Source organism: Sphaerodactylus townsendi, linkage group LG08 (genome assembly GCF_021028975.2).
Source record: "Sphaerodactylus townsendi isolate TG3544 linkage group LG08, MPM_Stown_v2.3, whole genome shotgun sequence".
Classification (NCBI taxonomy): Eukaryota; Metazoa; Chordata; class Lepidosauria; order Squamata; family Sphaerodactylidae; genus Sphaerodactylus; species Sphaerodactylus townsendi.
The window spans coordinates 21,286,688-21,314,105 of NC_059432.1; the positions used below are offsets into that span (position 1 = coordinate 21,286,688).

Genomic DNA, 27,418 nt, shown 5'->3' on the forward strand with positions numbered 1-27,418 from the left:
CCCAGGGGAGGAAGGGGGGGGAGTCCAGGGTGGGATTGAGGGTGCTTGGAGGCAGCAGGAAGTCCTGCTGCCTGATCATTTTTGCATGCCTCAAATGGGGTCGAGGCATGCGAAAATGATGAGACAGCAGGACTTCCTGGTCACGTGGGGGGCTGATTATGCACCCCCACATGACCAGAAGAGTGGTGCCCAGGGACAAGGGTACCCAAGGGTACCCTTGTCCCTAGGCAGATACGCCACTGATCTTCCTACTATGTGCTTATAGCTCAGTTAATGCCATGCTTAGACCTGGAGTTAGTTTGTTTGTTTGTTTATTTATTTTTTCAACTTATATACCGCCCAACCTCCGAAGGGAGTTACAGGCAGGTTCCAGGTCTGGAAAGATATAAGACCACTGGATCAAGGCATTGATCATAAGTGAATTCGTGGGCACATGCACCCTCCTCACACACAGCATTCTGAGCTCTGAAGGGAGATCAGCAGGTAGTAATTCCTCCAATGGGAACAGCAGTGGGGCATTGCATCAAGCCTTTATGGGCCAAGTCAATTCAGAATTGTACTTCAGCAAAACATATTTACAGGTGAGCTTTAAAAACGCACACAGCATAAGTTTCCAGGAAAAAATGAGGACTTTAGACTTTAGCTGTATATATTTAATTTAATAACTCATCTTCAAAGCCTGCAGAAATAACTTGGTCCCAACATGCCTATATATATTTTTTAAAAGAAAGAGAAAACCATTGAAGCATCTTGAGGATACACACTGTATTACAAATGCACAATGAAGGATTAGTGTATTTTGTCATACTTAGCCTGTCTGCCCTTACAGAAAATCAAAGTGAAATCAATGGTGGGAGACAGGTAGAAAAGACTCGAGGTTAATCTACACGACACAGCAAACTGCATGCATTCATGAAGACAAACCAATAATCCATTCAACAGAAAGAATTCTAATTTAGATACTTTTCCGGCTTGGTAATCCTCTCCAAACACTATTTAAATTTAAAGTACTAGTAGTATTTCCTATAACTTCTTCGGGTGTTTAAATATTCCCATGACCCAACATGTGAAACGTACTATATACTTGCATTGTTCTATACGTTGCCAAGAAATACATTGTAAGCTAATTGCAAACCTACAGTTCTTATTTCAAACAGCTGTAACCACCAACACTGCAATAGCATTTCATGTCATACAGGAATGGAATTCTGCAGAATTACTTCACTCCCCGCCACGCCCCCCCCCCCCCCAGCTGTACACAAAAATATAGTTTAAACGGACAGAGGAAAAGAATACAATAAACTATATCCTGGCCTGGTTCAGGATTCATTGGGCTAGCTTAAGGTGGCTCTTTCCCTTTGGTGTCTGTCCTTTGCTCATATTCAGCATTAAGCACTTGCAAACAGAGGTTCAGCACAGTTACCGTATTCCTAAGAATTTTCTCTCATTAGTTGAATTTCTCTGATAAGTAGACATTAATAAGACATTGGGCTCCCATTCTTGGATTTAAATAGCCACTTTTAAAAACACATACTTTCTTTGTTGCTGAAGTGATCAGAGTCTTTCCACATCAATGGTATTCGAAGGTCTAAAACAAAAAGGGAAAGTGAAGTCAGAAGACACCATCACATTCCAGTCTGCTTTTCACTTAATCTCTGTCTAAATGTAAACCAGTCTTAACACAACCTAGCCAATCAGCATCAATAACAAGGCTCCGTTTTTTGCTTCTTCCTCTATGATGGCCAAAGGTACAGCCTGACATCCTCGTCATTTTAAATCTGCAAAGCTGCTCAGAATTCCATGTGTTTACCAAAGCATCACCTATCAAACTTACCAATCAAACCTGGCACACAGATTTTTCTTCATTTCAGCAAGTAAACTTTCGGTTATTATTATTGATATGGCACCATCAACCTACATGGTACTTTACAGAGAGAACTAAAAAAAGTCCCATCCCCCAAGAGCTTAGATACTTGTGTAGAAATCTACATCAAAGGGAGGATACAGTTGGGCAAAGGCAATGGGCAGTGACATGTATTTAATCCTTCATTCCCAAATGATCAGTAACTGAAGTCAGAAATATCACACAAAAAATGGCTTTCAACATAGAAGATGAAGGAAGAAAAAGATGTATTTGGGGAAGAAGTTGAACCAATAGAGAATAGGCAAATCATTTAAAAGAATAATAATGGCAGAATTGGAAGAGCCAATTTCACAAGGTTCTTGATCACTTTTATCATGTTAAAAACCTAAAGCTGTGTTTGTTTGTTTGTTTGTTTATTTATTTATTCATTCGTTCCACTTTTATACCACCCTCCCCCGGAGGGCTCAGGGCGGTTTACAACATAAATACAAACAAGTGGATAAATAAGATAAAATGCTAAAAATTAATATCAGTTAAAATGCAGCGCTACAGATCATAATCATTTAAAACAGATGGCGTACAACCCTTAACTCCTCTAGTTCCTCTGAGAGGAGGAGAATAAAGCCGGATCTCAGCTGCTTAATGGGCACTCTATCAGCCAAGTCAGGCCTCCCCCCAAAAGTCTCCAAGGAATAACTCAGCTCTTACAGGCCCCAAGCGGAACTTCGTGGTAGGTCCCGCAGGGCCATGGACAGGCTCCTATGAGAGGAAGAGCATTCCCATCAGGCAGGGGGCCAGGGCCTGTAAAGAGTGCCCTGTAGCCCTCGCGGGAGGCCAAAATGCCGCTCCATCATAGCAGAGGGCGGGGATCTCAGTAAATTGGGCCTCCTGGGCCGCTTGCTGACAGAGACCGACGTGGGACATATGGGGCCAGACGGTCCCTAAGGTACGAGGGTCCCATGTTCCTAATGATCTTGGGAGATTCTGCTTTGGCTTTCCCTGCTTTCTGAGATTAGACAGGTAGCAACCTCACAGAGAACTTATAGATAACAGTAGTACCAAAACTGGGAATCCTGCTGCTTGTATTGATTAGTGGATTCCAATATATCTGATGAGATAGTTTATTACACACCCAATAATATTGTGGCAATTTAATGTCCTTGAAATGGTTTTGAATTTTTAATTTGGGTTAGTTCAGTATATACTAATGGAGTAGTTTAAGAATTTATGAAAGCTATATTAAAATTACATATGCTGATATGAGTGTATTATGTCATGTTTAAAAAAGGGACTTGATTTAGCAAATAGAAGTTGAAGCCTGGAAACTAATTAGAAGAAATCTCCCCTTAAACTTATTGACTCGAGTATAAGTCTAGGATGGGAAATGCAGCAGCTACTTGTAAATTTCAAAAATAAAAATAGATATCAATAAAATTACCTTAATTGAGGTATCAGTAGATTAAATGTTTTTGAATATTTATTTCAAAGAAAAACAGTACACTAGCTCTGTAAGTGGAAAAGAGGGTCAACAAAAACAATATAATAGCAACAATAACTTTAAAAGTACAAAAACCTTAGTTCAATCAGCAACCAAGCTAAAACACAAGAATTAAAATCCTTCAAGACAGGATTCCTCCTCCTCATCTGTATGTCCAAATGTAATCCAACTTAGATTTTAAGAGGTTATTTTCAGAAATGGAAAAGGAGTTCAAGTCTTTGACAGTGTGATCCCACCTTGTGACCCTTAACATTCACCAGACGTACAACAAAAGAAACTTTAAATCTGTTTTCTGTTTCGTAACCAATAGTGTGCAGTATAACAATGAAATATGGCAAACCAATACAGAAACAATAATCAACATATAATAGTTCTGGCCTGCTATGCAAAACAAACTAGCAGATCTCTTAACAATTCTGAGGAAAATAATATTTATATAACGCCCATTATAGCATTTGCAAATCAATCAGTGTTTATTAGCCTTAGGTCATACACACATACAGAGGTACCTCAGCCAAAGCCCTACTCCCCACAGTTTACAAAAAGTATAAAACATGTTGTGAGAGTTTTTCAAGCATTAGAGTACAGAAGCAATGCAGTTATACAACGTTCAGAGGAATATCATAAATTTAGTTATAACAGGATTGTAATTTTAGGAATTTTTAACCACCTTTATTACAACTTAGATTTTGTGGTTTGAACATCAGTTGAACTTTCTCTGATTTTTGCTGCTAGAAACATAAATATCGCTACTTTGGATGTAACCTCAGCATACACATCGGCCATCAGAAAGCAAACTTTCTCCTCCTCGCTGCCTGTCAGGCCTGACAGGATATCATTGATATATTTGTTAAGGATAGCAGAATAAAATGGGCAAAGAAGTGTGTAGTGTATTATGTCCTCACTCTGATTTAAGCTACATCTGCATACTCGTAGCTCTCTTGGTATTTTAGCAACTCTCCCCAGTAAATGTTCGATTGAAACATCTGATATCTCAGGGAAGTGAATGATTTTCTTAGGTTTGCTTCCTTGAGATTTGTAAGATATTGTGCATAACATTTATTCTTTTTAACATGAGAGAACCATGGGGAGTATTTCTGGATGGCAGCAAGTTGGTTGTCTTGTAGAGCATCTTTACTATAGAGCCAGTCACGAATTTTGCTAACGTCCCATATATGAATAGTTTCCAGGTCAGGAATTTCGTAAAGAGCTAGTATGGGAGAAATTTGATCCTCCCACCTATTTGTTCTCATCTTGTGTCTGTAACTCAGAGGCTGTTTCCGCACGGCGGCGGAATTCCGCCTCTGGGACCGTTAGCATGAACAGTCCCAGAACAGTCCGGGACGATGGCGCAGAGCTGCGCCGTTGTCAGGGCGACCTTCCTGTCTTGCTGCCCTCCGGCGCGTCACCGAGGCCAGGGGACACGCCCCCCGGCCCTGCGCAACCGCTCCGGAGTCGCAGGGCAGAGGGGGCGTGTCCCCAGGCCTCGGCGACGCGCCGGAGGGCCGCAGGACAGGCAGGTCGATGAGACATGGGGGGAGGGAGGGCGCCTCAAAGCCGCCGTTTTCCGAAAACCTCACGAGGTCGGAAAGCGAGGTCGGAAAACGGCGGCTTCGCACCAGTCGGGTGGAGCAAGGGTGGCACGGGCTGCGAAGCAGCTGCGCCCCCTGTGTGAATGGCTCCCTGGGGACGGCGTTTTTGCCGTCCCCAGGGCGCCATATTCCGCCCGTGCGGAAGGGGCCAGATTTACTAATTGGTTGGGCTTTAGAGTTGCCAGGGTTTTATAATACAAAAGTATTCTTACATGGATTCTTGTCCTGATGGAAGATAGCCCTACTTCCATTTGGAGCAATGGGGCGGGGGTGGAGGGTGGCAGGGCCAAAATCTTTCTCAGAGAGATATTTTGGACCGTTTCCATTTTTCCTACTGTGGCGATGTCCCAACCCCAAATTTCTGCTCCGTACAGTACTTGCGCCAGCACTTTACTCTGAAACGCTTTAAGAATTGGAGGAATCAGTAGGCCTCCTTTACTCAAAGAAAAATCTGAGTAGCCTCCATTGGACCAGGCCGAGTTGCTTTGCTGGAATTTTTTCCCACTTATTTGGGCCCTCCAGGATAAAAGAATCCTGGAAAGGTTAGTCCTAAGTGCATATTTATATAGGGAGGGTTTGCTCTAACCAGCTGCTGCTTCTATTTTTCCAGTTTTGTTTCTTATTTCTGCTTCCAAAGACAACTATTTTTGTCTTGCTGCCATTAAATTTTAGTTTATTGATGTTACAGTCCATTTCTAATCTAGAGAGCATTTGTTTCATTCCTACTTTGGTGATCGACATGACAGCCATGTTGTCAGCATATAAAAGTATTGGTATCTGTCTCCCTTCCAGAACTGGAGGGAAAAATGTAGGGTCTCCCATATATTGTACACAGTCATTTATAAAGAAATTGAATGGGGCTAACAAGCAACCTTGTTTTACACCCTTCCTCAACTGGATTGAATCTGTCAGTTGGCCCTTATTTCCTACTCTCACTCTTGCTGTGATATCTGTGTGTAACTCTCTCAGAATAGTTAAAAGCTTTCTATCAATATTTGTCCTACCTAGTTTTTGCCATAGGATCGACCTGTCGATAGAATCAAACCAAAAAATAAACTTCTCAACAATTAATACAAACATTCTCATACCTGAAATATGAAAATACAGTTCATAACAACTGAACTCTGAGGAACTGAATTCTGAGGAAATAGAGCCTTTGCTTCCTTCTATGGAAAATCTGAGCTCTTTAGCTCCCCCTAATGGACCCTGGGTTACACAAACAGAGCACATACAATTGTATATAAATACCGTATATACTTGAGTATAAGACCTGAATATAAGTCGAGGGGGGCTTTTTCAGCATAAAAAATGTGCAGAAAAAGTTGACTTATACACAAGTATATACTTATACACGAGTATATATGGTATATCTATAAAACATATTTGTGATTATCATAACAAAGTATATCTATAAAAACCTTCATGGTGTTGATTATAACAACATAGATACTTACTTTCACATGCAATGGATTTGCAACCCCCCACCCCCAACTTTTTGAAAGGTGATATATGATAAGATCAGTATACTTTTGAAACTAGATTTAATGCTTAATCAGAAAATGGCTTTGTTAAATGTATTCAAAGGATAAAAGAAGAAACAGGCCCATAAATCATGGATAATTTTTTTAAATAGCAGCATTAAAATAGCATTAGAAATTCACCACAGAAGTTACAATTAGTATGATGTATAAGCATTTGTGAAATATGATGGCAAAATTAACTAATCAGACTAGATCAGCAAAAAATATCAAGTGAGTGCAGAAATTTCTTTTGTGCTTTGGAATCCATTCATATCTTTTGGTAGTCAATGCGCAACAATTACTCAATACTAGGAATTTATACAAATGTATGTTTGACAGATAATTCAGACATAAGTGATAGAGCTGTAAAAACAACTTATTACGAGGCTTCTGCCTGAAATGCTAAAGAGTAATTATTAGCATTATGCATAACTCACTCCCTGACATTCTGTGGTTGGCTCAGCCATTTTGAGGTTGCTCCCACCTAAATCAGAACATCAAAGACACCTTGCAGGCTCAGAAAAGTTGGGGACGCCTGGTCCGTAACAAAGTTTCTAGAGACAAAGTCATCATGTCTGGTGGTAGTCTTTATGGTAGTTCTTCACAAATCATAACACCATAATTCCATTATGAGGACATTCTTAGATAATAGAGAGCCAGTGTGGTGTAGTGGTTAGGAGTAGCAGACTCTTGTCTATAAGCATAAGCATAAGCATTTTATTGTCATTGTGCACGCACAACGAAATTTACAGCAGCATTCCTTGATGCACACAATTTCAGACTCATACATCATCCTCACTTTCCCCTTCCTCCACCCATCCCTACACAGCCCCAAATACATCAATATGAAGCAGTGGAGTTTAGCATAGCCACAGCTCTAGAGTAGAAGCTGTCTCTAAGCCTCTTTGTCCTAGTTCTGAGGGCCCTGTATCGTCTGCCAGATGGTAACAGTTTAAAGAGAGTGTGCTGGATGAAGGAATAGCGGGTCCCTCAGGAATATTTTGGGCTTTATTTAGGCTTTAGGAATTATAGATTTCTTCCAAAGGAGGGAAGAGGGGCAGCCGATAATCCCTTTGTGCAGTAGTGATCACCCTCTTGGAAGCGCCTTCCTATTCGCCAACAACGCTGGAGAACCATACACAGATGCAGTAGGTTAGGACACTCTCTATAGCACAGCGGTAAAAGGACACCAGAAGTTTTCCATCTAGTTGTTGCTTCCTTAAAAGTCTCAGAAAGTACAGTCTTTGCTGGGCTTTCTTAACAGTCTTTTGCTGGGCTTTCTTTCTTGTCTAGTGAACCAGGTTCAATTCCCCACTCCTCCACAAGAAGCCTGCTGGGTGACCTTGGGCTAGTCACAGTTCTCTCAGAACTCTTTCAGTCCACATGGAGGCAAACCATCTCCAAACATCTCTTGCTTTGAAAACTCTATGGGCTGTCTGTCAGCTGTGATTATGGCACTTCCCATTCCCACTTGGATAATAACTAATATCAGGCATTTTGTTTATAATGCTTGTTAACCAGAGACTTACAGCCCCATCCAGATTTGGTGCCGCCCTGCCCTCTCCAAGGGACTTCCCATGCTGCGTGAAAAACAAACAAGCCACAAACAACAACAACAACCCCCCCCCCCAAAAAAAAACCATGGCGTATCTCCAAGGTTGGCAAGTGGGGTCTGGGTGGGCAGTGGAAGTTGACTAAGGTTGGTTCCACCCTCTGGCTTGCCCCCAGCCACATCAGCACAGGTTTCTGCAACAGCGGGCCTAGGGGAGGATGGTGGCTTCCAGATTGGGTGCTGCAGAGCCACATGGTGCCCGCCCGCCTGGGTAAGTCACCCTTCTGCTGGTGCATTTGTGCCAGCTCTAGAGGTGGGTCCACCCACCCACCCAGATTGGGCTGCTAGCATTATATAATCACAGTAATATTATTTCTGTTTTCAATGCTCCATCACTTCTCCATTTATTTTATTACCACTATATTGCCATTTATTTACTTCATTTATACCCAACTTTTCTCCCCAATGAATACCCAAAATGGCTTACAACATTCCCTTTCTCCATTTATCCTTGCAACAACCATGTGAGGTAGTTTAGGCTGACAGTGTGGTTCAAGGTTACCAAGCAAGCTTCCACTGCTGAGAAAGAATTCAAACCTGGGTCTCCCAGGTTCTAGTCCAACACTATAACCACTATACAACACTGGCTCTTTTCCATTAAACCTCATAAAAAGTGTTTACAGTCAAGTTAATAAAAATGACTTTAACTTTCCAAATGATTTCACAGTTCCCCATGTCCTGGAATTTCAGAGTAAGATAATCAAGTTGGAATATGGGTTTCATAAAAAGGTATAGTACTGAGAAAATCTTGAGCTTCTTTAAGGTTCCAAAATAAAGGAAACTGAATATACCTGATATGGCAACTTTGCCCCGACAAGCTTCTCGATCTTTAGCAGCAAAATCTGAACGCCTAACAAAAAGAGAGCAAAAACTTTAATTAAACCAAGTAATGAACTTCCATTTGCATTCTTCCCTCATTCAAGAAAAGATGGCTAAGAGATTACTGGGTATTAAATTATAGCCATTTATATACTTGCATTGTGCCTTGCAGCCAGCGTACCTTTCCTCTGTAGTAGACTATCCTTTATGCATTATTTTTTGCCCTTTCCAAATCCACTGCAGGGCAGAGCAAAGAAACTGAACAGTTTCCAAATGCTAGCAAAATGCGCCCTTTCCTATTGCCTTGCTTTTCCCCACAAAGCAAAACAGCTAAACAGGAAGTATAATTCTTTATCCAGGTGTTATTGCTCCTTCCTGCCTTCCCCAGCTCACCCAACAGGAGCTTTTCCGATTCTTCTGGCCACCATTTCCAAATCAGAAATGCTTTGTATGCATATATGAGACAGAGAGAGTATGTTTTAAATGCTGAAGGTCTAACACTGGAGCAAGGCACAGGTCTATTGGGTTATCAGATGTCAGGAGAAAAAAGTGGGGCAGGCAGCCTCTCCAAATTGGCTCTTCTGGCCACCATTTCTGAATGATCAGAATGGCTTTGCGTGTGTGTGTGTGTTTTAATGTTGCAGGCCTAATTTTGGAGCAAGGGACTGGTCTATTGAGCTATCAGACCCTGGGGGGGGGGGGGGGGGAAAGGGGGGGGGAAAATTTGCCAGAAAACAAAAGACACGCAGGATTAAACTTTTGCTCATGTTGGCTTGGCAGGAATACTTTAGGTAAGAAGAAAAGGACCGTTTTAAATTGCAATAATGTAGGCATTCTGCTAGGGTGGTACATTTATATTGTGTGTGGGTATAAAAATAAAAAAACTCTGTTCCCCCCTATTATCTGTGCAACTTAGTTTGGTCCTACTGAGTGGAGTTCTTGATTTCAGTTTCTAGTTCTTGTATGTCAGCTAATGCTGATGGTTGTAAGAGGTGCCTTCCTTATCGCTTACAAAGTATGTGATTTAAGAGTCACAGACTTAGAAACAATAACCAGACAAGCTTCAACACTCCACTTTTTAAAATAGGCAGAGCATCCCAAACCTGCTTGTCTAAATAATTATCGAAAGTCCCTACTGGACTCCCTATGCAGGGTACCTGTTATATCTTCACTTCTCTCCCTCCAAAACTACAGTCCTGTTTTCAGTTGGTTATTGGCTGCTAAACTGCCTCAAGTTCTTTCCCTTCACTTCTTCAGTTTTCCATTCAACCTTTCAAATTTGGTTAATCTGAGCTAAATGGGGAAGAAAAGAGGTCAGAATCTTTTCTTGTATCTACCTTACAGGGAAATGTGGCATTTTAATTCTATGAATATCTAGAAATTTTAACAGAAGTCTTTGCAGCTACTCAAAGATATAGTATTCAGGGCTTTTTGGCAGCAGCTTTGACAACTAAACCACATTACATATGTACGGGCCCAAATTTTCTCATTTTTAATTACTCTACCCATTCACCATTTATGCTTTTTATGCTTCAAATCCCTTCTCAAAACATAATTCTTCCCTCAAGCTGTCATTTCCCTTTCCCCCTCCTCAGAAAGGTCAAAGCCTGCACATTCATATTCACTCCATTTTACCTTTTCTTTTCTCATCTTTTCCTGCCTTTTGTTGTTTCCCTACTATAAGTTTTTTTTTTTTAGAATGTAAGCTCCCTGGAGAAGTGCTCAGTTTTCAAGCTCTTGGGTATATTGGGCTTATGGTATTAAATGCCATATACACTGAAAATGCAACCTATAATACACGAGAATCTCTTTAATGAGAAGATATCCATTAACCAAAATCTGCTTAAGCAATTTTATTGCTTTAAATCTGTTAGCTGTCCAAATACACTAATGACAATAAATTTTTTGACAGTAAGTTGCTACTCACTTTAAAAGCTATTCAAATGTAGTCCTTCCACGAGTAATTAAAGACAAGCAATATCTGAATTTACTCTGACCAAGCAAATGACCTGAGCTGGAATGCATCAGAGTCCTGAAATCAGTACTACAAAACCCTGAACAATCTGCTGTGAGGCTGGTATTCATTTTCCTTGAGATATGTTGATGTAGTTAACTAAGCTGACCAGCAGATGGCACTAATTAATCATTTTTGCGGAAAAAAATTACAGACAAGGTTAAACACTCCATAGCACCCTAAGATACATGCTTAACTTTTCCTATGTTTTGACCCATCAAGCACATCATATGTCATCTCTGGACAGCCACTGTAAATACAACAGGCAAACCATTAATACCAAGACAGTCCTGAGACAGTCCTGAGACTTTTGTCGTTTGCACATTTCTGGAAAAAATTATGACCTGCTCCTTCCATAACTGGACAGGTACAGGTTTCCCATTAATGGCTCCTATGTGGCTAGAATAACATTTAAATAGTTTAATCGTATGAGCAGACACTGGTCTTGAGAGGATTATTTTGAAGGAATCTGCTCCCGTCCCTCCATGCAGTCCACCCCAGCCTCATGACTGAGACATTCAAATGTTCCTCCAGCTACACAGAAGCCACGGAACCCTTTTCCTCTGCATTAAACATTTAAAGGGCTCTCTTATGTGTATCAAGCAGCACAGCTGAGCTTTCTTGTCTATCACAGTTTTATCCTGTCCTTTCCTCCAATGGGCTCAAGATGACATCCACAACTCTCTCTTCTTCCCTCTTAACACCAGAACAGCCTAGCACAGTGGTGGCGAACCTTTGGCACTCCAGATGTTATGGACTACAATTCCCATCAGCCCCTGCCAGAATGGCTAATTGGCCATGCTGGCAGGGGGCCTGATGGAGTAACCAGTCAGCTAACATCTGGAGTGCTCAAGAATGTGCTCGCTCACCACATAACCTAGCTGGAAATAGAGTCATTGTGAGAAAAAATATCAGCCAGCGAACATCATCGACATTTGAACCCAGGCCTAACTGCTATACTTAGGTTTCTATACCTATACCTATTAGAACACTGTAATGAGACCATCACATTGTTCAGCCTCAGCAGCATTTAAAAAAGAGTATATTTTTTGCATTCATACACTACAAGGTTCTCAAGGTTCATTAAGTGAGAAAAAATTTACCTGAAAAAATTTCATTTAGACCAATAAGCAGACCCAGAGGAAATAACACTTGACCCCGCTGCAATGTCACCTTCTAGGAATTTCCATCTGCACACTCCCTGAAGGATGAACATCCCTGCAAGTCTTCATCTGATAAAGTAGCCTCTAGCCCACAATTTCTGGTGTTACAATAAGGGTCTGTTTTCCAAGGTGCCATTTCATTACAAACCAATCTCAATCTGCACCTCCTTGCCCCTCTGACACCCATCAGATTCCTTTCCCGAGGCAAGGCTCTTCTAGTCAGTTCTTAAACCTACTCTTCAAATTATCCACTGGGATCCCACATCAAGCATTTGCTTGGCATGCAATTCCTGGCACCTCCACTTCAAAGAGCTGAAGCAGTAATTGCTGGGAAAGACACTGCCCGAGAACCTGGAGAGCTGCTTCCAGTCAAAGTAGCCAATACCAAGCTACATGGTATAAAAATCTGACTCAGTGTGGCAGTTTCTTGTTTCTACCTGCCAACAGCAGGGAAGGGAGTAGGGGGACATCTCTGCCCTATGAGTAAGATTTGAGCAGAGTTTCTGTGGCCTTTTTTGTTACAGATATTTAAGACCCGGTGTGGCCAGAGGCTTCATGCAAAAGGCTCCTGGCCAAAGCTTGTGGTCCTGGATCTATCAGCCTAACTCAGTGGTGCCGAACCTATGGCACGGGTGCCAGAGGTGGCACTCAGAGCCCTCTCTGTGGGCTCACAGAGTCGCCCCCTCCCCCCACACACCTACCTAGGCTGGCCTGGGCCACTGGGCTCGATTATTAGCATTAAACCTAATTTTGGGGAAGCAGTGTAGGTAACCCTGTTAAGTGCTGTTAAACCCCACTGATTTTCATGTGAAGAACTAAAGCGCGATCCTTTACCTGGGAGTAAGCTCGGTTGCTGGCAATGGGGCTTGCTTCTGAGTAAACCCTTTTGGAAGAGTTGCACGGTTGCTTCAAAGCAAAGCCACCAACTACCACCAAGCTTACTCCCGAGTAACACATGCCTCGGAGTCAACTGTTTTTTCTAAACTAAAACCTCAGTATTCAGGTTAAATTGCTGTGTGGCCACTGTGCGATAAATAAGTGGGTTTTGGGTTGTAATTTGGGCACTCGGTCTCGAAAAGGTTTGCCATCACTGGCCTAACTCATTTATTTTTGCTGTTGGTTTGAATTTATATTTTTGTGTTTATCGTGTAAGCTTCTTTGAGATCCTGATGTGGCAGAAAAGTTGGGTAAAATGCACTAAGACTAATAAACAGCACACAGCTAACAACAGTTACAACACTTGTGAATATTCTGTGATAAACTTTAGTAGCCTCAGGGGATGTGCATTCAGATATATACTGTCAGAATATATATTTGAAAAATACTTTATTGGTAGTTTTCGGATATAATTGGGTCTCTGGATGGATATCTGGAATTTTTTGGTATACCAGGAAAAGAGTTTTGGTATACCAGAAATATTTGGCAGTAACTGGGAATATAGGGAGTCAGCATTTTAAGATTCCCAGTTTCTTCACTTTTTCTGTGTGTCTGTGTCTTCTCAGGGCTTGGTATCAGCCGACTGTGTTAGTTTGGCTTTGATTCTGTCCTTTGAAATGTGTTTTGTTGGTCTTGCAACATTGCATTCTTTGATTCTGATTTGATTCTAGGGTTGTCCATTGGCTCAGATTCTCTGAGTTTACATTTGTTGAGTTTGCGTCAGCATTCCTATTTTGGTTTGCTGGAACAATTCTTGTTGCACCTGGCCTGGATTTTGGGCTTTACATTTATAATAGGGAATAATAAAACTGAATAATATCAGAATCCTGAAGAAAAAACAACACCTTGATCTGAATACCAAACCACTTTTTGGAACCAGGACAACTGAGAATATTTTTTCAGCTTCTTGATACTTGGATCTGAAAAAAAGTGATCTGTTCTCTGGCATACATCCGTGCTCAAAGGGGTTAAAATGTTCTGTGCAGTGCTGCAAAATGCTCAACCTGCACAAAATGACTAATACATATAGGGCAGAACATAGGTTATGTTACGTATTAAACATCAGTTATCTGCATGCAAGAAAACTCAGATTGTCACTGACCGCCCTGTATTTCTATTTCTGGTCGACGCTCTCTGTTGCCTCTGTAGCTCTGTGTTATAGGCCAGGATGCGAGCATTGCAAACCATCAGGTTTTTAATTGCATGCAACCTCTGGTCTTTTTGTGTGGTCACAGCAAGCAGTTTACAAATTCCTTCTCGCATTCGCATTTCAAAGTCAATTTTTTCTTGAATGCTGGAGCCCTAAATAGAAAAATACAAATTACAGTTAAATAAACCCCAAATGACAGAATTATGATTGAACAGCCTCAGTTAAATGATTTCATTATGTGAAGAAGCTACAGGCATTTTATTAAACAATAGTGACAGTAAATATCTCAGCCTTGGAGACTGTCAATAAGATAAAATTTCTAATGCCATCTTTAAGCTACGCTGAAAGACAGTTATAAACTAAAAACAGCTGATGAATGTAGATGCCTGTGCTGAAATAAAAAGGAATGAATATTCTCCACAGCGCAAAAGACATTTTTTTTATAAGTTTCTTATTAGTCAACCAGGCAGTGGGAAATATTGTGACTACAGAGCCCTAGAAAGACTACAGAGCCCTAGAAAACAGTACAGAGCCACTCCCCACATAAACATATCCTACACTATAATAAGGGGCTTCTTAAGGGACATAATTCTAGCAAGAGAAATACCGTATCCCCCTGATTTTTGACCTGCCGGTGCATCTATTGTTGCCTGTATGAAGATTTCAGAAAAGAACCCCCTCACAAACACATATATGAAATGACCATTAGGTTCTGCAACTGAACAACAACAAAAAAAGCACCTAATCTGAAAACTCCTATATGGCATAGCTTACACTCTGATACTAAACTTTAACAAACGCAGGACCCACATTCTAAAGTTTTCTGTGTATGCCTAACATTTTCTTTTTAATAGCAGTTAAAAAGTATAATAAGGACAAAGTCCTGACTGCTATTTAAAAAAAAAAAAAGGGGGGGGGGATGGCCATCCACTACATATAGCCAGTTTTAGTTCTGACCTTTGTTAAACAAAAGCCTTATTTTATCAACCCTACTAAACTGTCCTAGAAAGATGTACGATTTTCCTCTTTAACACAGAGACCAGTACCACCCTGCCTTCCTTTTGCCAAATTAATCTTATCATGGAAGATTTTTTCACACATCAGAACACTGCACGTTCTTGCAAAAGCCATACCATTTCTAACTACACGCATATCATATACTTCAGAATCTCCCAAACTGTGTGGAATGAAAAATGAGATGCACCTGGAAGCATTAAGCCACTGTGTAGAACACATCGACTGTTCTTTGCACTTCTTGGTCAGCAAAAGTACAATCTATGGGAAGCAAGGTGCACCAGGACTCCCTGATGCAGGCCAGGCTACAAGTGACTGGCACACGGGACTCTTACTAGTCTCACGACTTACAAAGCACAGCCTCATTGAAGAGGGCTTGGGAAACAGTATTAACTACAACAGGGTCCAACCAATTTTTAAACATTACATCTATAAACAATTAAAACCCTCATTAGATAAACATTAAAGCATCCTAACATATACAATGGGGATGCCAGTCAAATAAGAAAAGGAAGGGACAACTAAACCACTAATAAGGAGTAATGGGTGTAGGGTAGCAATCCAACAATAAATTAAAAAGGAAATGAAAGGGGAAAGGAAGGAGGAAAAGGGAGAGAGGGACCAGGCAACCATGTAAAAATACCGGCTCATTGCTCTTTTTGAGTACAAGAGCGAAAGGTCCTCTGGTGTCTGATCCCTTTCCCCTCAAAACTTACCATATTTACCTAAAAGAGGCCTAAATGCAAAATGCCCCTTCCCCACACGAAGAAGGTTATACATAACAGCTGATGACCTGAAATCTAAGATGCCCTGCTCTTCTAAAAAGAAATGGTCATCCCTGCTACTCAGCTGATATGATAGAGGCTCACCTCTCTGACACAAGCCAGAGTGGGCCCATCAACTGGTTTGTGCAGGCTGCTTTCAGCCCTAAAGCCCAACTGGCAAAGGACCGCATCACCTCACCTAGCATTGGGGCAGAGAGAAACTGGCAGAGAGAAATCAGCTGGTTTGTGAAGCCATCCAGCTGGTATGTGGGGCCAGATGATCCAGTGAAAGGGCAAGAGAGGGACATGGGCCTGCCAGTCAGATAGATCAAGGTGGCAGCCCCCTACTACTCATACTAGAGTCAAAGGTTTCGCTCTTGTACAAGGTTTTTACTTTCTTTTTAAAAGCATCTTGTTTTTAAGTTATTGTGGTAGAATACACAAATCAAAAGTTTGGCGAACATTAGTGTACGTGTTACAGTGGGCAGCATTTGGCTCAGTGTGCCTTTTTTTCTTTTGCAGTGTAATTGTTACAAAATATTTTATTTTTGGAAAACCAACCAACTTTATGCTGCACAAACTCCTGCAAAGCAGTCAGAATTCTTCCCTTGGTCTAGTTCCACACCATTAACTGGCCAAAGTAGGTAAGACAGTCAAATTCTCTTTAAAATCAAACTTAAAGAGAAAACAAGCAATAATGTTTTGGGTGCTGTGTGGTTTCCGGGCTGTATGGCCGTGTTCTAGCAGCATTCTCTCCTGACGTTTCGCCTGCATCCATGGCTGGCATCTTCAGAGGATCCTCTGAAGATGCCAGCATCTAATCACTAAGAACTCTGATAACAAACTCCACAACCTCCCATCAGACCATAGAAGATGCCTTCGACAAAACAAGCAATAATGTTTGATGTACCTATATTTCACAGCACAATACTTTGAAATAAAGGGGCAAACGTTCAAAGTGCGGCCAGTCGCCCTCAGTTCTACACTAACGCTTATGTAGAAGGGTTTCCATTCATTTCAATATCAATAATGTACAGACTCTACCAGTTTTGTATTGACTGCGTATTGCACTGTGGTTCATAGCCCAGTCAAAATCAGGAAGTAAAACGGGCGAAGCACTGCAAAACCAAAGCTTTCAACTCTTTGATGGTATCCTCAAGATCGTTGAGCAAACAGTTATCCCTCTAACTATACAGATGAAATTACAAGTGCTGGGGGAAAGAATAACTTTTCTACATTTTCAACACACACTCATGTGTACAAACAGGATATAGTCTACGCCGTGGGCTGTGAACGAAAAAAACAGGGACAGCAGATTCATTTATGTTTGCCTGCTATTTCACTCCTTTGAGTGGGAAGATTCGAATTTGTACCACAGTGACCAGCATAGACTGGGATCCTGACTGCTGCTGACAGTCATCCTCATCGTTGCTGACCGAAATTGACATGCAACCATGCAAAGTACTGGAGCAGGAACTAACAGGCAGGTCATCACACAGTGCTGTCTGTGGTTGTGGAAGCTGGCTCACACACCATCACAACTGCATCCCTCCGCGTCTTGTTGGGGACTGATGACAAATTTAGACGTTTCCTCAAAGCATGACAGCAATTGGAAGTTTTTTAAAGAAGTCGAAAGAAACCGGGCTGGCAACGCGGGAGGGAACTCCGCACTCGAACCCCGTTTCAAACGGCGGCCCCCGTTATTCTCTCGGGCGCCTCCAAACAAAAGGCGACCGAGCGGCCAACCCTTTCCTCGGTCCTCCCGCGACACGCCTTCCAGCGCCCAGCCGATTCATCCCGACCCGCCCGCGGTTTCAGGCCGGCCACCGACCGCAACGGTGTCGTCGCTACTATGCGGCTAGGGGGAGACTAGGACGTGCCCTCGGGGCGAAAAAGCGGGCGCTGTCCCCAACCCCGGCCCGCCCGCGCCTCACCGGCTCCTTCGTCGCCCCCTGCCCGCCGAAGCTCCCCGCCTCCCGAGAGCGCCTCATGGCCCCGCGCTCGCCTCCTCGCAGGCTCCGCCGCCGCCGCCGCCTCCGTTCAAACTTCCCGCCCCGCCTCCTTCCTCTCAGCTCGGGCCAACCGTCACGGCGCCCCGCCCCCGGCCCCAACGGCCACCGCCTCTGGCGTCGAATCCCGCCACTCCTCTTCGCTGAACCGAGTCCCTTCGGGAGGAGACCCGCAAGGACTCGTTTCATTCGCCGCCGTTAGAAAGCAACGGCTGAGCGCCTAAACAAGGGAGAGGGAGCCCCGGTGCTCCTTGGGGAGGCGCAGAGCCCCCCCCCCCCCCGCGATTGATCCACGATTGGCAGCAGCAGCAGCCGCTTTCCTTCTCCCTCCCTAGGCAGAGAGAGAGGGCGGTGGGGGCGGGAGAAAGCGGGAATCTACCCCCAATCAGCATCACTTTCAATGGTGTTTAAACTATGGAACCCAGAGTCTCCTTTTAAATCCACCTTAAAGGCAGAATCTGGGGTCCCCAGTTAAAACAACATTGAAAGTGATGTTGTTTTGGGGGTGGATTCTCCCCCACCCTGAAACAGCATCACTTTCAATGTTTAAACTGGGGACCTCAGATTCTCCCTTTAAATCCATGCCGGAGGGGGTGGATTTAAAAGGAAAATCTGGGAAAATTGGGGGGGGGGGTGCCTGCTGTCAAGGGTGCAATTGTTAAGCTAGCAGCACCAAACTTTCAAGGTATCTTTAGGAGACTCTCCTGATGATACCACTCAGGTTCAGGGTGTCCAAAGTTATGGACCCTCAACGGTGTAGCCCCCATCTTCTGTTAGCTCCCATTGGAAACAATGGAGATGGGGCACCCCCTATGGGAGTCCATAGCTTTGGACCCCCAGAACCAAACATCACCAAACCTGGATGGTGTCACCAGGAGAGTCTCCCAACCAATCCGTGAAATTTTGGAGCTGCTAGCCCAGGGGTAGGGAACCTGCGGCTCTCCAGATGTTCAGGAACTACAATTCCCATCAGCCTCTGTCAGCATGGCCAATTGGCCACCGTACTGGTGAGAACTGATAGAATTATGATTCCTGAACATCTGAGCCGCAAGTCTCCGATAACTAGGGGAACTTCTGCGGCTCTCAGATGTTGGGAACCGAAATTCCCATCCGGCCTCTGTCAGCATGGCAACCCAATTGGCCATGCTGAGTAGAAACTGATGAGAACCAGTTCCCTGGTAATTCTATCTTAACTAAAAAACTGCACCCCCTGCGGGCCAAAATCCAAAAAACCACTAAAAATCAAAAAACCCACAAATGGGGGCAGAGCTTCAGACGTGTAATGGGGGGTTTCAACCCAAGAACTCCCTTATCTACATCCTTGGTCCATAGATAGCAGTTTGTGCCATAAAAGATCCCTTCTGACCAAATCGAAGGCACCTCTCAAATCGAGGAATTCTGCGTAGAGGTTTGAATCCAAGAATACCCTTGGGGTATTGCTGTATTTCTCTGCAAGATGATTAAGCACTGTGCAGTGATTATAGATAGACTGACCTTTTAGGAAACCTATTTGCAAAGGCTCGAGAAAGGGGGTTGCCCAAACCTGCAATTTTTTTAAGAAGATGCATTGCATAGAGTTTGCCGGCAATAGAAAGTAAACTAATTAGCCTATAATTAGAGGCAATGGGTGGGTTGTCTTTCTTGTAGATGGGCACAATTGTTGCAGTAGTCCAAGAGCTAGGGTTGAGGCCACTGTGATCAATTTTGGAAAATAAGTTGGCAAGGACTAGGGACCAGTTATCAGAAAGGTTAATAATTTTTTCTGGGTGGATACCATCAGGTCCAGGGGCCTTGCCTCTCTTCAACTGCACGATCAAACAATACCTCATCAGAGGAGACAGGTGGCCATTCTGGCATCTCGTGGATTGATGGAGCCTCAGCAGCGATGGCAGGAACTGATGGGTCAAAAAAGATATTGTGGTAATGATTCCACCATGTAAGGTCTGGTATTAATGGATTGATGGAATTTGAGTTTGGTTGAGGGACTTGAGACACGAGTTGCCAAAAAGTTTTGTGGTCCTTTGAGTTTGTAGCTTCGATAAGAATATTCCAGTTTTTTTAATACAATTGTCTTCTCTTAATCTGCATCAATTTGTAAAAGTCTTTTACAACTGGAGACAGTGATGTAGGTATAGATTTTTTATGGGGGTGGGGTGGGGTTGGGGCCACGCCTCTCCAAGCCCCACCCCAGCCTCAGTGCTTATAAAAGCAGCTCTCCAAGGCCAGGGATGGCAGACTCCCCTGCCTACCCCGCCCCGCCCCGCCCCGGGTTCCCAGCTGGCAGCTGGCAGTCTCTTCTGCCCTCCCCTCTGGGTAGGCGTAGCTAGGGAAAATGGAGTCTGGTGCAAAATCTAAGCCCCCCCCCCCCCGGTCTCTGTGATGCTGGAATCCACCCCAAAACAGCATCACTTTCAATGGTGTTTAAACTAGGGAACCCAGATTCTCCTTTTAAATCCACCTTAAAGGGAGAATCTGGGGTCCCCAGTTAAAACAACATTGAAAGTGATGCTGTTTTAAGAGTGAATCTCCTCCCTGAAACAGCATCACTTTCAATGTTTAAACTGAGGACCTCAGATTCTCCCTTTAAATCCATGCCGAAGGGGGTGGATTTAAAAGGAGAATCTGGGGAAATGGGGATGCCGGCTGTCAGGGGTGCAATTGTTAAGCTAGCAAATTCGGTGCTGATAGCCTAAAAACCGCACCCCCTGCAGGCCAAAAACTGAAAAATACTAAAAAATTACCAAAAACCCACAAACGGTGGGCGGAGCTTCGGACATGTAATGCGGGGGGGTTGAATCCAAGAACCCTCCCTGTCCCATGTCCTTGACTGGAGATGTAGTCTTCGCACGCTGATTGGGTTGGACATTCAATGAGGAGGCGGTAAAGATCTTGGAATTGAGATTTCAATTGGAGACATTCCAGGTCAAACCAGGAATCATTTGAAGAGTGAAAAGTTGAATTGCTGGGTTTGGTTCTTAGTCAAGTGGATTTAATGATTAAATATGTTAATTTCTCATAAAAAGAGAGTGAAACTTTGGCAGATTCAGCATTTTTAATAGCCAAGAAAAATTTATCCAAAGACCCCGTGCTTAGCAGAATCATCAGTTGTACCTCCTTCTGAATGGACCATTTGGTCAGAGGATCGAAGCAAGGAGGATTTACATAGGTCTGCATAGGGGTAGTTATAGGCTGCAGATTGTCCTAACTAATGTAAGTGACCAGAGGCTGATGGTCAATAAGAGAAGCAGCTGCAGCCGTCAAATTAAGAGTTAATTAAACATTTGACCAAATATAGCAGGCTAATTTTTAAGTTGATAATTTTGTATGGCTCGTGAATGATGTTATAAATATCCAAATGGCCCTTGGCAGAAAAATGGTTCCCCATCCCTGTTCTAAACCCACTAAGTTCAATGAACTTAGAAGGGTCTAACATTGTTTAGAATTACACTTTCAGTTTCAAAACACAAGCCTGAAATACCTGTTGAAAATCTTTACACGCCAGTCCTAAACATATTACCCAGTGAAAGTTAGCTTATGCTTGACATTAAGCATGCATAGTCAGAAATAAGATCTGCATTCTGTGGAATTTACTCCCTGGTAAATGGGCCTAGACTTGCATCGTGGAAGTCACATCTAATGCAATACCACTAAGTACAGTTAACTTGCACTAGTTCCATAGAACAATGTGCAGAATTCTGTATAAACTCCCCCAATTTGCTTTTTATAGTATTAAAGGAACATGAAGAGAACAGGAACAGGCAAGCATAAGTATGTGGGTGTGCTAGTAAATTTGTCAAAGAGAGGTAATAAATCATCACTAAAGATTTTTTAAATGGTCATGACAGCCATATATACATGGGAATTTATTTTCTCATTATGAATCCATCAGTACTCTATCAGCCAAACTTTCATGGCTTTATATTTTCCTTGGGGTACATTTATCTGGGAGCTGTTGAGAAGTTGTCAATGAATATAAGAGTGCAGTTAAAAAAAAGTATTAAAATTTGGAGCTGTCTATTTTCCAACTGGAAGCATCCTGGTTGCTGTGTTTTCCTTCTTGAATGTAAACACCTTAGGTAACTTTTTTGAGGCAGAAGCTTTTATTTTCTATCATAATTTTACCCCATAATTCCTCCAAGGAACTCAGTGGGGCATACATAGTTCTCATCCAGTCTAATGTCAAAACAATCCTGTAAGGTACGTTACAGTGCTATCAACCAATGTGTGTTGTTAATTAGGATATAAAATGATGCTTCAAGCATCGTTTTTCTGCTCGGTGGTTGCCTTGTGTAGACTAAATAAGTAAATGAATAAAATTAGACCCACAGTATCTGATAATCATAAGTAAAAATAACTGTTTACCGTTCAATTTATGGCCTCCTTCAACACAAGGGTTCAAGGCAAATAACATTAATAACCATCTGGGATGCTAGCTAAATTTACTTTTTTCCTGATTCCCCCCTTTCTCCCCCTGCACAAGACCACGTGAATCAACATGGGTGCTTTACCCTTAACAGACAAACTTGCTGATTCACACATTATGGATGCACAGACAAGGTCTGGGGTCCCACTGTATGTAACAGACATGAATTGTAAGTTCTCCTCAAATTCCTACATATGTGGTGCCTGATTAAGATAGGGTCTACAATGTGTGGGGTGGAGGGGAGTCAGCCTCCCCTCTGGGCTGTTTCCCTGATCTAGTTGACCCACTGGGGAAACTCATTTGCTCTCTGGAAGACACATGTGTATGTGTCCCCAGTGGGCCAAACAAGATCCTCCCAGGGCTGTTTCAGGTCAGAAAAACAGCAGGGAGCAGGAAGACCCTCTGCAGTCCCTATACAAATTGGGCACCACACAAGTTGAAATTTGAGAAGAACCTGCAACTCATATCTGACTTACATAGTGGGGACTCCAGACCCAACCTATGGACTTTGTGCAAACTGGAGATTATAACTGGAACATAGAGTTGGAACTTGGAAGTTGTCTCTTGGATACACTGATCCGAAGTCTTTTATGGTTATCAGAACCCCTTGAATTGTGTCTGAAAGGTTATCGAAAGCAAACGCAGATGCTGGAAAATTAATATGATGTGTTCCTTACTACCTGCTCCCTCAGCAAAAGTGGGCTACAGCATTTTGTACCATCAGAAGGTTCTGAACCATCATCAAGAGCCACCCTGCATAAAGGGCGTTACAGTTCCCCTACTTAGTCTTGTTATGGCAAGTAAACAGTCAACCATTGGAGCCCAGGATTTAACATCAACACAAAAGGCTGGTATGACAATAGTATTCCACTAACAGTCCTCTCAATTCATCCCAGTGTATGTGCACAGAACTCTAATGTTGTGCAGATGGGGCATGATTTTGTGAGCAGAGACAGGACGGGAACAGGGGTGACATGTAACCAACAGAGCATCCTCATGGCCTCCAATGTAGCTGTTCAATCTACATTTATAAATGTGAAAGGAAGAATAGAACACACTTCTACACTGCATGGTGAGACACGGCTGCTGAATCTGCATTCGGCAGGATGATGGAGTAAAGATGTCATCTCGAGCTGCTTGGTGTGTTCTTTGTCACAGTTTTGGATTCAGTCCATGTCCCTTAGGGCGATTCCGCACACGAGTAAAATAGGTTCAACCCAGTGCCCTGAGAAGGGTACTAACCTAGGTCGAAGCCATTGTTGTTCCCCACTGCAACCACCTTGATTCCAGCTCAGAGAGCGGAATCATCCTGTGCCTCTTCGCCGCTCCGTTCCGATTGGCTACTGTTCTACAGCCATGTTCCGTCCATCCCCACACGTTATAAAAAAAACTGCCACAGGAATGGAAAGACAAAAATGGCGTTTTTTGATTGGCCAGCTGTACGCATACCCGAAACACTCAGCTGTGACTGGCTGAATGGGGGACTCCTTGCACCAGAGATTCCGCACTTTACTGGAATCAAGCTGAGTTCGAGCGTGGTTCCCTGAAAAAGTAGTAGTTCCCAACTGGAGTCAGTTACACGGGGCGAAGCTGGTACAAAACCACGTCGATCCCAGTGGTTGTGCGGAGCACTTAGGTCAAACGCAGCTCGAACTTAGGTCGATAACGCAAGTGTGGAATCGACCTTAGTTTAGGTGGACATGGCAGTTAGTCATCTATTACAGACACAGCTTGGGAAAGTAAGGCATATTTCAATGTGATATCTACCTGTTCTTTGGAGGGGGGTTCACCCCCAGCCCATTCTCCAAATTCAAATGACATCAAAAGCAGCGGGCTTCTAGTTGCAAAGAAATACAAATGGAAATTAGGGAGTGTAAAACCATAGGGCCACGGGTATGCTGAACTCTTACCAGGCTCGTAAGTGGCCAGATGTATCCAATCAAACAGGCTTGCCTTTGAAAGTTTTTTCTGGCACATTGCAAAATAGATGAAAGTCCTCCCGGCCCCGCATGTGTCTGCTGCTTATTGTGAGAAAGAAATGGACTTGATTACATGAAGATGCCTCACCGGACAGTGGAGACTGTGAAGGTGCTCATGACTATTTGATTCGACAAGTACAGATTTTGTTCACATTCGCTTAGTCGGCTGGCTCACGTGGTTTACGCAGCACAAGTCTTGACAAACATCTCATGCCCTTTGATGGTATTTGAAGTCTTCAATAATTAATTGCATTGCTACGCTTTTCTGGGCAGGAATGCCTTGCCATCTCTTTGAACTTCTTTGAGAAGGGAATTTATTTCCACATTATGTGTGTGTGTGTGTGCGTGTGTGAAGAAAGATGCCAAGGACTGAGTCTGCTATTTCCTCCGTATATATTTTCACACACAACTGTAAATATGAAACAGATCAAACAGCAGCAAAACAGATGCCGGAGAAAACTTCTCTCTTTGGAATGTATGTATGGTGCATCTGTGTGTGTGTCTGTTTTGGCCCATTTGGAAATGAGACAGTGACCAATGCAGTAGCGACCTCACTGGGAGCAAAGTGTCCCACCCAGAGGGAATTTGTATGCCACACTCGAGGTCTGAGATTGCAGCCCTACAAATCTGACTTGTACGAGCAAATCTATTTGTACCTGGAAATCATCAGAATATGGCAAGTTTGCATAGAAGGGAAAAAAAGATACAGGAACAGGCTGTCAAGAAGAAATATTTTTCAGTGGGTAATTGGGTGAGAAAAGTGCAGAAAATAGCTGCCAAGTTAGCTCTGCTACAGCTTTTTAGAGGGGGTTTAAATCAGAGTTGTGCATGGACCTTTTTTTGACCCCTTCCAAGACTGAAGTAAATTTTATTTTATTGTTCGTGCCCTAATCTCTGTTACAAATATGGGACTGGTTTCATGAAGGAAGAAAAGGTGGGGAGAAGTGAGAGTTTTTATTAGCTTCAGAGAGTGCTTCCCATCCACTTGGCTTACCTTTTTACTAGCATACATGCACTATAAAACTGAATGTGAATGCCAATCTGGCTGTAGCCTCTGAAAGCACCAGATGCTTTCATTCAGTGAAGGAACTTCTGTCCACCACTTTTTTAAAAAGCCTTTCACAATGGGGAAGACCTCAAGCTTGATTAATATTTTGCTTGAGCAGATGTTGGCTACACAGGTAGTTTCAGAGAGGGTGGATTATTTCTAGACCTATTTTAATTTGGATTCAGGCTTGAGTTTGGCCTGGAAACAGCTGTGGTTGTCCTGACATCATCTTCCCCAGGAGAGTGGAAGGGAAATGGTGTTCCTGTTGATTTTCCTGGACCTCCCTGAGCCTTTCAGTTCCATCAACCATTGCCACTTTCAGAGTCTACCTGCTTCGCTCCTTCTGTTTTGAAAGCAGAATGTCCCAGGTTCAATCTCTGTCAGTTAAAGGTCGATTCCGCACTTGCGTTATCGACCTAAGTTCGCTGCGACCTAAGTTCGAGCTCCGCACAACCACTGGGATCGATGTGGTTTTGTACCAGCTTCGCCCCGTGTAACTGACTCCAGTTGGGAACTACTACTTTTTCAGGGAACCACGCTCGAACTCAGCTTGATTCCAGTAAAGTGGGGAATCTCTGGTGCTAGGAGTCCCCCATTCAGCCAGTCACAGCTGAGTGTTTCGGGTATGCGTACAGCTGGCCAATCAAAAGACGCCACCTTCGTCCCTCCATTCCTGTGGCAGTTTTTTTAATAATGTGTGTGGGAATAGACGGAACAGGGCCATAGAACAGTAGCCAATTGGAACGGAGCAGCAAAGAGGCACAGGATGATTCCACCCTCCGAGCTGGGATCAAGGTGGTTGCAGTGGGGAACAACAATGGCTTCGACCTAGGTCAGTACCCTTCTCAGGAAACTGGGTCGAACCTATTTTACTCATGTGCGGAATCGCCCAAAGAGATCAGGTAGTAGTTGGTGTGAGAGATCTCCACAGCCAGTCAAAGAAAACAATTCTGACTTAGATAGGTTAACAGCCTGATTCAATATAAGGCAGCGCCATGCATTCATGGAATGTAGGGGAGGTGGACTCATGAACCCAAAGTGACAAAAGACTGAACAAGAGATGGGGATTGAGAGCACCGCCCCCCCCCGCCCCCGATCCATAATATCAGAACTGGATGTCACCCAGACAATAGATTCAGGACAGACAAGAGAGAATACTTGTTGAGTAAAGAATTGACTGCTCTTGTACCCATGGCTATTAACATAGATGGCGTAGACAGATTCATGGAGGATCGGTGGATAACAGTCATGATGACTAAAGGAAACTCCATAGTCAGGGGCAATAAACCTCAGAATACCGGAGCTAGGCTGCACCATCAAATAGTTTATTGGCTCTCTCCACATTTGTTGATCCTCCAGAGAAACTGGTGGGCCAATGTGTGAAACAGGAATGCTGGAGTAGCAGGAGACAGCCCAAGCAAGGTAATACCATAAACATTAAGCACCGTGCATCTTGGGTGGCTTCCACATAGTTTTTCCTCATCTTTGTGCCTGGATTGGAGAACGGTTTGGAGGGGCATCCACATGATAATGTCCTCCAACTGTCCATTTCCCAGGTTTCCCCCATACTTGGCATGCTCTTTCTCAAGCCAGGGTTGCATCCACACAATTAAGGTTCTCCCTTTAGCTTTCATGGCTGCTGCAAATCCAGAGGCTTTTGAACTGGCAACAGAGCATCCACAGCACCAGGTACAACAGTATATCGACAGGCTGCCATTAAATCACAGATTCAATTAAAAAAAAAACTACCAGGGAAGTCTGGGGATCAGTTAGGACAGCAGAATGGTTGACGCCAGCGATAGAGTACACAGAAAGGCGGGATGCTGCTGGCGTACGCTGACATAATGCTGCTGGATTAATAGTGCTTTATGTGCTACCTCTTTGTTGTCTTGACAACAGAAGTAATTCAGGAGGAAAAAGCCGCTTCTCATTTTTTGCTGCCTCCTCTTAGTAAACTGCCTTGAACATTGGGACATATAAGCTTTTTAACAATTAACTTTAATGCACAACATT

The 27,418-nt window shown here is 43.2% G+C and overlaps 1 protein-coding gene across 2 annotated transcripts in view; it reads right to left on the minus strand.

The window, feature by feature from the left end:
- The window catches only part of RTKN2 (rhotekin 2), a 40,260-nt gene extending 22,274 nt beyond the window's left edge, over positions 1-17,986 (minus strand). The window contains exons 1-4 of one of the 2 annotated variants that reach the window (XM_048506679.1): positions 17,881-17,986; positions 14,121-14,320; positions 8,878-8,936; positions 1,535-1,588 (exon numbers count right to left, since the gene is read on the minus strand). In XM_048506679.1, the coding sequence (XP_048362636.1) occupies positions 1,535-1,588; positions 8,878-8,936; positions 14,121-14,320; positions 17,881-17,937 (370 nt within the window). In that variant the 5' untranslated portion in view covers positions 17,938-17,986. Of the gene's footprint in view, positions 1-1,534; positions 1,589-8,877; positions 8,937-14,120; positions 14,321-17,479; positions 17,815-17,880 lie in introns of those variants that run through there. The other variant, XM_048506680.1, reaches the window with a different exon arrangement.
- Positions 17,987-27,418: the final 9,432 nt, after the last annotated feature.